At 40.0% G+C, this 13,769-nt stretch overlaps 1 protein-coding gene across 6 annotated transcripts in view; it reads right to left on the reverse strand.

Annotated features, from left to right (window-relative positions):
* Rnf130 (ring finger protein 130) overlaps positions 1–13,769 on the reverse strand; it is a 129,824-nt gene that overhangs the window by 74,458 nt on the left and 41,597 nt on the right. For all 6 annotated transcript variants that reach the window (XM_087194649.1, XM_013065256.3, XM_087194651.1 and 3 more), the window contains one exon: positions 2,803–3,053. In XM_087194649.1, coding sequence (XP_087050775.1) covers positions 2,803–3,053 — 251 coding nt within the window. The remainder of the gene's footprint in view (positions 1–2,802; positions 3,054–13,769) is intronic.

Raw genomic sequence — 13,769 nt, forward strand, 5'->3', positions numbered from 1 at the left:
TGGTACACAGCTAAAGAAGTGCTGATAATTTATAGCACTAAACACTCATAATAGAAAAAAGGAAAGAAAAAAGTAAATGAATTGCAGACTTAAACCTAAAATGTAAAACTATAAAATTTCTGGAAAAGAAAAAGGGGGGAAATCTTTGGATATCTAGGTAGGGCTAACCAGAATTTTGCTTTGATAAAACTAAAAGCATGATTCATTAAAAGAAAACTTCATGAATTAATCCTTATCAGAATTTTTGCTCTCCAAGTGTCCCCATCAAGGTGTTGAAAAGACAAACTATAGACCATGAGAAAATATTTGCAAACCTATGTATCCAAAAAAGGATTTCTATCTAGGATATGTAAGGAATTCTCAAAACTCAACAGCGAAAACAATCCAGGTAGAAAACAGGTTAAGAGCCATATACGGACATTTCACTAAAGACAATATTCAGATGACAAACACGTGAAAAGATGTTCAAAATCAGTAGCCATTGCAGAAATGAAAATTAAACCACAAAAGAATGTTACTACATATCTAGCAGTCCCTCAAGTCAACCATGGTGATACCACCAGAGGCTGTTGAGGACATGGAGGGACTGGATCAGTCACACGTGTCTAGAAGGTTTGTAAGATAGTACAATCATGTGGAAAAAGAGTACTTCACTTTCTTTCTTTCTTTCTTTTTTTTGCTACTGGGGATCGAACTCGGGTCCTTGCGCTTGTGAGGCAGGCGGCGGAACCACTGAGCAAATCCCCAGCCCTACTTCACCTTCTTATAGAACTACATATCTGCTTACCATGGATAACCTCAAAATTGTGCTCTGGACATTTATTTACACTCAGGAATTATACCTTTATCTGAAGTAAATGAAATCTCATTCACACAAAAGCCTGTGTACAAATGTTCACTGCTATCTAATTTACAATAACCCTACATAGAAAGCAACCCTGATATCCTTCAATGAGCAAATAGTTAGATAAGCTGTAATACATACATCCACACCGTGGAATACTATTCAGCAATAAAGGATAAACTACTGATGTAGCAAGGTGGAAGGACCTCAAGGTCCGGTCCGACTCCATCTACACTGCATTCTTGAGAGGACAAAACTGTAGAGATGGGGAGAAGATCGGCAATAGGAAAGTCAGGGAGGGAGAGAAACAAAACTACTGCCCTAAGACTGGCACAGGGGTCCTGTGACAAAACTGTTGTGTATCTTGGACTTTGGAGCTGGTCACAAAATCTACACATGGGATAAAACTGCACAAAATGAAACCCACACCCAACCAAACCCACACACAAATAGGTACCAGAGTGAGAAATCTTTAGATTTCAGTGAATTCAGTAAGATCAGTAGATTATATCTGTGTCAGTTTCTGGGTTGTGTTATTTCTTATAGTTAAGCAAGACATTACCACTGGGGAAAATTGGTGCCGAGTATGCCTCTCTGTATTATTTCTTATAAATGAAAGTAAACAGACAATTATCTCAAAATAAAGTTTAAAAAAAATGTAAAGGACTAGGCCCGGGATTTAGCTCATTGGTTCCGCCACCTGCCTTGCTATCGCAAGGTGCCCAGTTCGATCCCCGCTACCAAAAAAAAAAAAAAATGTAAACGACTGGTATTCTTGGGTTTTTTTTTTTTTTTTTTTTTTGGTACCTGGGATCGAACTCAGGTCCTTGTGCTTGCGCAGAAGGCGGGCAAAACCACTGAGCTAAATCCCTGGCCCTAGGAATGGTATTCTTGACAAAATGCATATAATCTGAATCTAATCAGGAAGGAACAGAACATCAGACAAACTCAAATACGAAATAACTGACCTATACTCTTCAGTAATGGCAATGTCATGACCAGCGAGACCGAACACAACACACGATCCGCTCTAGTTGATCCTGTTTTTTTTTTTTTCTTTTTTCCTAACAAGAACATTACTGAGCCAAGTTTTGTACAATTTGATATTTTTATACAACTTGATATTTTCTCGGACATTCTGTCACAGGGACAGAAAGCTTATGAGCACAGATTTCTATAGGAAATGTCTAAAACAGGGACCTAAGAGCTCAATCCAGGATCCTAGAACATCAAACAAACTAAGTACCAAACCAATGGAACCATCATCTATAAGCTTTCCACTCCAGAGCAGCACACTGTCTCTACAGCGTCTTCATTCATTCAAACAAAATTTGCTGAGCATGAGAATGAGGTCATGGATGGAATTTCTAAAATGACTATCTAGAGATCTCTTCTGTCATTCCTTTATCTCACTCTCACCACCAAATCTGAGCTTAGCTATGACAGAGAACTTACGTTAATACATATTTCAAACTTCACATGGGTAAAAGATTCTTGTGGAGGGCTGGGGATTTAGCTGAGTGGTGCTGCCGCCTGCCTCGCAAGCGCAAGGTCCTGAGTTAGATCCCCAGAACCCAAAAAAACAAAACAAAACAAGATTCTTGTTGAAAAGAGTGAAGTTTCCTCAATCTTCCTAGCTCCCCTCTCTAGAGACAACCAAAGTTACCAGTTTGAAAATGTAACTTTGTGATACTTCTCCAAATTAAGAGAATCATCTAGATCATATCATGGTGTTAAACTATCTCCATAAGTAAAATATTATTAATGATATCTATAAATGTAATTTTTCCTTTATATATTTAAAATATCTGTGTATATATGTTTTCAACTATTAAAAAACAAACTGAAGGTTACAATTTTGTTTTTAGTGAAAAAAAGTTAGCAAGATGTATGATCACAGCAGACACCTATGGCTTATGGCTGGTAGAAGCAATGGCTGTAGAGTACTAGTAGCTCACCTGGTTCCTGTCGCGTGCATTTGTGTACCTGATCTTCTGAATGAAGTAGAATATGAGCCATGCTGAAGAAATAATCATCAAAACAATAAAGGATATTGACACGAAGATTAGAGAGCTACGGCTGAAGTTCTTTGGCGGTATTCGAGTTCCAACAGCTATTGTCATCTGTACAGAGATGTTTTTCTCCAGATAACTCAAAATATCCTTACCCCTCAATTCTGTTATCATGACAGCAATAATATCTCCAGTGCCTGTAATATAAAATAAATACATATTCAAATGACATTTAAAATTTATAGAGCCATCAAATAAATAAGCAAGCAAGCTCTTTAGAAGAACTGCCCCAATTTTTGCTAATGGAAAGGATTTGCAGATTCAACTTTTTAATGGAAATGAAGTTAAGGTGGGTATGGTGAATAGTAACCAAGACTCACACTTAAGGTATAAAACAACAGCAGCGTTAATCATATTAACTTGTCTTACAGCTACATTTAAAGAGCACTATGAAACCAGCCCAATGTGACAGGTGATAGTAACATACAGGCACAGAAATGTGACAAAATCATGAACATACAGAGCCTTTTCTATCTTAAATGGTCTTCACAAAGCCCTAGTTTTTTAAGAAAGGAAGAAAGTGCAGTTATTTACAGCATACACAGGTGCTTCTTGCACTCATCATCCTAAGGAACACTATGGAACCTCTACCGAGTGGAACTGGCAGAACAGAAAGAAGCATGGGGAAAGGAGCTCTGTGACATCCATTACCACGGCTCAGGACACACACCTGGTCACACAGCCAAGACAAGAAGGGCAAATGACTAACTCTGACTAACTTTGGTCTTATCCCTAGACCTGACTGGGTGAGGCTCCTTTCCAGTTTACCCCAGAGCTTCTGGAACTCAAATCTTTTTTGAGACAGGTCCATGATTCAACATTCTGGAAGAGTTTGGCATCAAAACCTTTACCTTCCATAGCTGTCCAGAGGTCTGCCCACAGCCACAGACGGTAAATTAATTGTAAGGCTGGTTTGAAGTTGCCCTTCTGAGTCACATGGTCCTTTTCCTTGCATGCTTTCCAGAAGCAGTAACACATTAAAGGCAAGAAACTACCTCTCCTGTGGACGGCACGACGTCACTATCCCTTTCCTCTTCTTCCACAAAGGCAAAGCTTCTCACTTTACTAAAAGGAAGCAGAGAAGCCCCTCTCCCACTGATCCAGCTGTCACGACCATCCCTTCATGACCCCAAACTGCCAGCGACAACACACAACTTTTATAATCTGCCTTCTTCAAAGAGTCTCTAAGACAGCGATGGCGAACCTTTTAGAGACAGTGCTAACTGCAACCCAAAACTCATCTATTTATTGCGAAGTGCCAACACTGGAATTAAACCTGAATATTGAGGTTGTAGTTTAGAAGAAAACCTTCTACATTAACATCTTTTGTCTTTTTTTTTTCTGGTACTGGGGATCGAACTCAGGACTTTGGACGTGCAAGGCAGGTGTGACACCAATGAGATAAATCCCCCCAGCTAACATCTTTCATCTTAAAAAAAACAACCCACAACAACATGTGTGCCATTGGTTTGCCACCACTGCCCTAAGAGCAGCTGGAGGTGAGGAGAAGGGGAACAACGTTTATTGGGGAAAGAGAAAATTATAATCACTTATCTGAATCTGAGCAAGGTTTGTACATATAAATGCAAACCACTAAACCAAACAAATAGGCAGAAACCCCAAAACTTGACCTTTCAAAGGGCCTCTTCAATGAATATTAAAAACATTTGGTTTTATGTTTCATTTGTCATATTTACCTAAAAGGTGCATCCTTGTACTACAATGGCAGTCCAAAGACTATACACAATAGAAAAGAAATTCAATAAGAAAAGGAGTTTTATGAAAAATGTTCCAATGGAACATACATTTGCACGTTACCTTATTCAAAATTGTTCCAGCCACTTTATCAGAACAGCAGTTTACCAGAACACCGATTAAAAATCCACAAACAAAAACAAAATTGCAAAATTAAAGCAAGCAATAAAGTTAACATCTAATTATCTTTTAGAAATAAGGTTCTGGTCAGTAAGTTAGAGAAAATAAAAACTAATGCTTACAGTTTAAATCTCCACCTAGAAACCTTGGGTTTGTGCTTTTAAAATGTTGTTCAACAGGCAAGGATTTGTGGTATAAGATACCAGGTATGGCTATAAAGTAACTGAGACGGATCCCACAAACGACACATGACAATCAGTCTCATTGCTTTATAATCACACCAGGTACAAATCGCTTTAGAAATCATTTCTGAGGCTCCCTCTTGAAGACTCAAGCTGGAAAAGGAGAGGGAAAGCTGTACAGGTCGCCAAGGGAACCAGTCCAGGTAATTTCATTCAAAGAATGCTAAATGAACATGCCAACTAATTTCAATAGGAGAGCTGTTTGGGAAAAGAAGTGTTTGATTATTTCAACCATCCATTCAATGATACTTATTGAGTACATACTATGATCAAGGCCCCTTTTGCTTATTTTATTTCCTTTCACTTGCTAAAGGGACTAGAAAATGATCATCTCTTGACTGACATATGCTATAGTTTCAATCCAAAATGCCCCCAAAAGTCTCATGTCTGGAAGGTAACTGGGCCATGCAGGTGCCACATTCCTCAGTGGACATCCACTGAGAGTACAGAAATCGAACCTTCGTGTGCTGTTACAGGAGGTGGGGCTGGTGGAGGTGGTTGCCTGGGGTGTGACCTGCAAGGCTGCATTCTTGTTTCCAGCTCCTCCTCTTCTGATTCTTCCCTTGCCATGGATTGAGCAGCTTTCTTCTGCCAGGCCCTTCTACCATGCTGTTTCTGCCTTGGAGCCAGCTCACCATGGACCGAATCCCTCAAAATGTGAACCAAATGTACCTGTCCTCTTTTTTGGGGGTGGGGACCTTTATGAGACAGAGTCTCACTATGTTCAGACTGGTCTTGAACTCGCTATATAGCCCAGGCTGGCCTTGAACTTGTGATGATCCTCCTGCCTTAGCTTCCTAAGTGCTGGATTACAGGTATGCACCACCACATCTGGCTACCTCTCCTCCTTCAAACTGTGGATGTCGGGTATCGTGTCTAGCAATGGGAAAGCTCACTAAACTGTATCTGCTCAGGAGGGCAAAGGTGAACCTCACAGGAATTAGAAAGGGAGCCAAATCTAGGTATAGCTTTGTCACCCTAGCACAGAGGAGTAAACTGCAAAGAGGGATAGCAAAGGAGACTAAGACACTTCTGATCCAGCAAAGCGAGAAACAATCACAGGAGGTCATCAGAGCACCAGTGCAGACACTGGGCTCTCAACTGTGCTGCCCTAAATCCCTTACAGGGCCCGATGAGTTACTCAGGGGACCTCTCCTAGAAGAAAGCCCCTTCTTCCCCGACACCTAAAGCCCACCTGGGTTTGAAGACCTTGACTTCAGGATGCTTCAGACTTTTGACTTAAAGATCTGGGAGGCCTGGCTTAGCTTCAGGAGGGCTTTTAATGCCAGAGAAAAGTTAGCCTTTGGGATAAAACTAAGGTTAGATCACAGTGATTGTTAAAGAGTTAAGGATTAATTAGACCATAATGATGTAAACATTCAAGCAGAGATGACAAATATTTGGGACATTCATCATACTCCCATGTCCTAATTCCCTGGCAAACACTGGTAATAAATCATGACTATAGCCTCAGAATCCCATGCATTTCAACATGTCTGGTACGCAGTGTTAATTTACCAGAGATGACAATGAAACTAAAACCCTATTTGTGATTCTGGCTTTTAACTATTTTCTTAAAAAACTTTCTCCACTGTTACTCTTTAATGGGAATCTATGCTTCCAGTGTTTCAGTCTGGATACTTTAACAAACAGTTCTGTTTTTCTTCTTGTATTTTGGAAAATTTTTTCAAACACAATAGCTTCAATACTATGTGAACATTAATGTGCCTTTTAGATTTGTGAACCTGAAGGCTTTGCCCTTTCTGTATTTATTATTGAAGCAATTAAGAGTAAATTACAACCAAAGGGATATTTCATCTTCAAATACTTCAGCAGTATTTCCAAGAACAAGGTTATCTTTAACATCTGCAATTTATTTGTGTGTACTCAAAAAATTCACTGCTGATATAACTTTGTTTTTAATATACAGGTAGAACCAATATTCAAACATCTCTGATGGGTCCTAATAATGCCTTTTTAAAACTTTATTTCATTAAAATTTTCTTATTAGCACGTCTGCAGTACATAATGATTACATTTACCATAGGAATTGCTACCTGTACATAAAACATCTTAATTCTTTTATAACTGCTTTGTTTAGTTTTATACGTAGGATCCAAACAGTGGTTATGGACATTATGCTTGGTTGTCATGTCTCACTGGTCTCCTTCAATCTAAAATAGTTTCCGAGTCACTTTTGGTCCATCATTCATGATATTGACCTCTCTGAAGAGTCCAAGCCAGATGTTTTACAAATGTCCCCTCTCCGATTGTTTCCTGATGATTAGTTCTCTAGATTAAACACAGCTGCTAAGTTATGAGGTGATGCCATAAACTCCCTTCTCAAGATATCACATCAGGAAGCACATGGGAGGCTTTACCTCTATTGCTGATACCAATTGTGATAGAAAATTTTGGTTATTCTAGTATCTGCTAGATTGCTCCACTGCAACTGACTTTTCTTTTTTTTTTTTTTGCAGTACCGGGGATCGAACTCAGGACCTTGCTCTTGCAAGACAGGCAGGATGCCACTCGGCTAAATCCCCGGCCCGTCTTTTCTCTTTTTAATTAATAAGCAATATGTGGGTGACAGTCAGTTCACATGAACAGGCAGATCCTAGATAAGCTTCCCCACCCACCAATGCTCACCTGAAACACTACTCTAGTAGTTATTTTCAAAACTGGTGATTTTTCTTATATTTTAATTTCTCTACATTCTGTAAAATGATTTGTAACCAGAGGCATTAACAAAAATTTCTACTTATCTTTTTCCTCCATTAAAAACAGAACTCTAGGTGGTCACTTTTTCTGTAACACAGAGCTTCCCACTTTCAGCAATTCTATTTCTCAATGGGGAAAAACAATCAGTGGAAAAGATAAGGTAATACTGTTATTAATTCTGACTATAAAATCAATTTTGAGGAGCCAAAAGGAGGAATTTCAGAATTAATCTTCTTTTGGGCTCTGAATCAGGTCTAGGTTCAAATCTCAGCATGATATTCAAAAGCTCTCTGAATTTCAGTTTCTTTTTTCAAAGTATTGGGTATCACTGCCAGGATTTATGGCTCAGTAGATGCTACAGCTTAACGAATTGTCCAACTTGAGTTGTTATCGCTCACAGAAAGTAAAGGCAGGCATTGTGGTAAGGAAACCAAAAAGTCCCTCCTATAGACCTGGGAGCTCTGTTCCCTCTCCTCATTTTCTCCCCCTAGCTCAAGAAGCACACAGGCATCTGCTGAGCAACACAATCCTCTCAGCTATCACAAAGGTTCCAGCTACACCTTGGTGAGTCTACCCTGTTGGGAAATGTCAGAAATGCCCTCTTTCCTTCTGTTTCTCCTGGGAATAAACTTCAGGGCAAGTCCAGGGCAGCTGAGCAGATGATAATGGAGGACCCAGAAATGGAGAAGAGGAGAAACGAAAGGAGTGAAAAAAAAAAGCTGTCTGAGGCACTAGGTTGCAAATGGAAAGAAGTGGTTTTGCTGTAAATGCTTTCACTACAAGCTTCTCTGTTTTCTAAGAAAATACAATATCACTTAACTGAGGTTTTACGTCTTAACAGATGAATTTATTTGTTTGTTAAGTTCAAGCACCTGCCAAGACGGATAAATTTAGGAAACCTCCCATAAAAACGTTCAGGGGGATAATGCATTCCAACATTAAGTGTCTACGAGGATCCTTTTATCACCTGGCAATCATTAGCAATGTTGGCAGTTATTCCTATGGGACTCAATGGGCTCTTTATATGTGAAGCAGAACACCATATACGTAAGTGAAAGAGGTCAAGGCTGCTTTGCTTTACAGTTCCAGAAGGACTCTGCTAAGACAAGAAGCACGTGTAACTCAGGAGTTTCCCATCATCCCCAGTCAAGATGCACAAACTGGCAGGTCCTACGCTGCTTGAGTTCATTCTACCTGTTCTGAGTCCCAGCCTTCCCTTTGTTCTCACTTCCACTGACTTAAATATCTCCTAAACTGTTTATCTACAACACTTTGATTTCTTCAAACCCAGCCCTCATTTTTCTCTTCACTGACTCCTTGACACAAAGAAAAAAAAAGATGCTATATTCTTCTATGATGTAAGTACAGCAATAATTCTGACCCATGTAGGTGACACGTTTTAACAATTCCAGATTTCTGGCTGAGATGTTAGTTTTCCTAAAACACAGATCTGTCCTGTCAATCTCCTGTTCAAATGATGTATCCCTCCTGTCAACTAAATAAAGTCCAACCTCCCTAACCTGACATTCAAGGCATCTGGGGAGTCAAATGGTCCTGCAGGTACCTGGTGACTCATGTTTTGGTGGACGCTCCTTGATCCAATGAAACTGTTGCTCAAACTGACTGACAGGAGAGCTCACGAGGTCCAAGTAGAATGGAGGAGTGAAGCCAGGAGGAGGAAAATCGGGAGAAAGGCTCCAAGAAGCTGGAAGCTTCAACAAAACCAAATCATAGGAGGAAAGGGAAGAGGCAATGGTCACAGATCAGGGCACTGAAGTTTGAGACTTGAGATACAGCAATCTGGGGAAATGATCAGGTCCAAGGGAGTAGCTAGGGGATCAGATTCCTGGAGAAATGGTCTTTTTTTTTTTTTTTTTTTTTTGGTACCAGGGATCGAACTCAGGACCTTGCACTTGTAAGGCAGGCGGCAGAACCACTGAGCTAAATCCCCGGCCCTTCCTGGAGAAATGGAATGGTAGAAGCACCTAAGGAAGGAATTTTAGGTTAAGGTACTCACTTTCCCTGATGACGTAGGACAGTAAGTGGGTAAGCCAGTTGGGAGTTAAGGCCCCTGATGAATGGGGAAGTGACAGGAGAGTAAATGGGACAAGAAGGGACACAGTGCACAGTATGAAAGTGAAAGGTGAAGTTCTACTGTGGAAGTGCAGTCGTTTGAAAGCAGCAGTGAGTCTAGAAAACAGCAGCATATTATCCACCCAGCACATTCTTGCTGAAGCTTGACCCTGAGCCATGAGGTTGACATGTGTAAATCACATCACTGATGATTCCTGAGGACAGTGTGCTCAGTTGAACAAGGGTCTGTCACACCCATATTCTTTTATTCCTTAGACAGGAAGTTCTTGAATCTCCCACAAGCAGAGCAAAGAGTCTGCACAGCATTTAAATTTAAATTTCTTTTATACTTTTTTTTTCTTTTTGGTACCAGGGATTGAACTCGGGACCTTGTGTTTCTGAGGAAGGCAGCAGAACCACTGAGCTAAATCCCCGGCCCTCTTTTATTCTTGCACTATCTCTTGATGATATATACTCATTAAGTAATCTCTCAGTTTGGTTCCTTTCATGTCATAAAAAAAGAAAAGATGGTAGGAGCACAGATCTGCACAGAAGTTATGTTCTTCAATTTGTATGGAGGCAGGAAGGGGCCAGGGCAGATATGAGCAACTAGGAAGACAAAACCACCAGTCAGAAGAGTCGCAGAAACTTTTAGTTAACAGTTTGGAGACATCATCAACCTTCAATATAATAGAGGAACCACCTATAAATTAGTGACCCTTTTAGGGTAACTGGTTTTACCCACACATAGTTTTAATAAGTATATGGAATATCTTTAAAACTGAAATCTAGATTTCTAAATACCCACTCATGGCTCTTGGTTCTGTCCTTGGGAAAAGCAGCACTGAGAAAGTAAACTGTATTTCAATTATTGATGGTACAGAATACCACCAACTGTAAGGCATATCATAATTTTATATTTTATGAAGGAAAAAGAGTCCTGTCAAATTATAAGATGCTACTGAATTTAAGAAACATTTCAACTTTGAGCTGTACATCTCAGAATCAATGAAAATTCCTCTTCCACACAGCAGTCCTGCAAATGTTCAAAGGCATGTCTCCCTGGAGCTCCACTTCACTATTTTTTCATACTATTCCGAGACCCCCAACTCATTCACATTTAAAAAGAATATTTTTTAAAAAATCAAAAACTTACAAAAAATTGCAAGTATTATATTTATTCAGAACCTAGACTCTTTAGAGTTGGTGGTCTCGTACTTCATCACCCCAGATATTTAATGTGTACTTTCGTACAAACAACAATAACAAATTGACTGAAGAATACAGTTTCCAGCAAATCAGAAACTGCTTAGTAACAGACCCACTACCACCATCTAAGCTCTGAACCCATCCAGCCCTTCCCAGCCATGCCCCTGGTAGCAGTTCAGGGCAGTCACCAAGCTGCACTGAGCCACTCACTGTGTCTTTCCCTGACACTCGTGACCTTGATTCTTTTGAAGATTACAGTGACTTGGAGAAGGCATTTATCTCCACATGGCTAAACCCAGGTGAACCACCTTGGCAGTAACATCAGAGAAGTTATGCCGGACTCCTCTCCATGTATGCTGCCAGGTGGTGTACAGTCTTGACTGCTCCAGCACTGGTGACACTCACTCTGATCGTTTGGCGAGCCATGTCCTCCCTCTCTTCCCCTTTGTCATTAATAAGTACTTTGTGGGGAGGTACTTTGCCATCAGGTAAACATTCATTCCTTATGAAGCTTTCAATTTACTTTTACCTTTTATATCAGTATGGGTTCATGCTTTTTATTTTATTCTACAGATGAGTTACTATAATTATTCTTTTTTTTTTTGGTACTGGGGATCGAACTCGGGTCCTTGTGCTTGCGCAGCAGGCGGCGAAACCACTGAGCTAAATCCCCGGCCCCCTATAATTATTCATTTTGATGCTGAAATTCTAAATTTAAAGATTTTTTTTTTTTTTTTGAGACAAGGTCTCGCTATGTGGTTCAGGCTGGCCTTGAACTCGCAGTGATCTTCCCGCCTCAGCCTCCTGAGTGCTGGGATTACAGGCTGCACCACCAACATCCAGCTGAAATTCTAAATTCTGTTTGTTAAGAAACTGTTAACAGGCCGCGCGGCCAGACACTGGGCTTCGCAGCGCCCGCCTCTCGTGGGGCTCAGTACCCTGGGCTGTGAGGCCAGGCCAGAACAGTTGTTTTCCTGCGGCTTCCAACATGGCAGGCAGGTTCTACAGACATGGATGACAAGTCCACACAAAAAAGTCCTGAAGATACCAGGCCTACCAGTTATAAAGGTAAAAACAAACAAAAGAAAGAAAAAAAGCAAAACCCAAAACACCACCGATCCCGACATAGATCAGGGACATCTTCTTCAGATGATCATGTGCTTCCGTCATCATCTTCTTCAGGAAGTGAGACAGATTCAAGTACTGAAGATGCCACCAAAGGAAAAAATAAGAAAAAGAAAGGAGAGAAAAAGACTAAATGGAGGAAAGAAAGAAAGGAATCTTCTGAGATGCCCAACATCCTGCCTGCTCCTCAGTCATTGATCCATACCATCTGCCACTGAGATGTCTTCCTTCCTGTCTGCCTCTTCCATCAGAGCGGCTGAAACCAGTGGAACTTCTTGATTTCCAAAACTCATCGTGTAAGATAGTCAAAGGATGCAGACCCCAGCACTGTGAAACCAACAAAAACACTGAAGAGCCCAGGGAATGGAGAACATGTCTTTCATGCCAAGTCTAGACACACAAAACCAATCTGCATCCTTTGTAACCACACAATAAAGAGTTTGGAATTCAAAAAAAAAAAAAAAAGAAACTGTTAACAGAGTTTTTCATCTTACCCTTTCCCGACATCAGTTTTAATGTCTTTATCAAAAGAAAATGCTAAAAAATGAATATAATATTTTCAGTATCAAGAGCAGCACAAGATAAACATCTCTCTAACTGATTATGTCTATGAAGCAAGCACCATCATTCTAGTACTTTTTTTTTTTTTGGTACCAGGGATCGAACTCGGGACCTTGCGCTTGCGAGGCAGGCAGCGGAACCACCCCTGCCAGGTTTTGTGTCCTTTTGAAGTAACTTTCTTACATTTATGTTTTTCTGTGAGTTTTTGATAAAAATAATTTTATTGGGTGGGGAAAGAATGGTTAAATACAGTGTTATGCATATCCAAACAGGAAGACTTAAATTGAGAGGAAAGTGGCCTGTATAGTAGTAGCTTTTACACCAAGTACCTGACCCCCAAAAGACCTTCACATCTTTAAGAATCTATAAACCCAAGAGCTCAGTGAACTGAACAATTAAGTCAGTGGATACAAGATGGTGGGAGCAAGGTTTCTCACTTTTGGAATGGAAAGTTTAGAGATCCATGTGGTAAAGTTGGCAACATAGGCATGAACTCATTCTTAGTTTAATGGAGATACAGACGGTTAAGTACAGAAATAGTTATTTCTATAAATATGTAGAAATATTTACAAGTGCTGGTATAAACACATGTATTCACTTGCTCTGTCAGGCCCAGAAACAACAGACATCCTAGTAACAAGCACACCTAATCTCCAGATTTTGGTTTCTAATCATTGTCCAATAAATGGAAACCAGAGTTTCTTGAAGAACTGTTGATTTCTGGGACTGGGATGGGAAATATATAGATGACGGATTTGGCATTATCTTATAGCACCACAAAAAGTACTCAAAAAAGAAACCAAGAAGTCAACATCCATAATAATGGAGAATGTCAAAGGGTACAGGAGCCAACTGAATGCACAGCCAATGACCAAAGCTGAAAGATTTTGAGCAACAAAGTCATACTATATGACAATGAGTCCATACTGATTTAAGTAAACGAGTAAGTTAGTAGGTGGAGAAGAGACAAACCCAAGTAGATGAGTATCAAATACAGTACTTATAACAGATTCTCTGCCCTAAGACACTGAGCATAACTCTATTAAG

Source organism: Heterocephalus glaber, unplaced genomic scaffold (genome assembly GCF_053883595.1).
Source record: "Heterocephalus glaber isolate CG9 unplaced genomic scaffold, H.glaber_assembly_v1.0 deba00001606, whole genome shotgun sequence".
Taxonomy (NCBI): Eukaryota; Metazoa; Chordata; class Mammalia; order Rodentia; family Bathyergidae; genus Heterocephalus; species Heterocephalus glaber.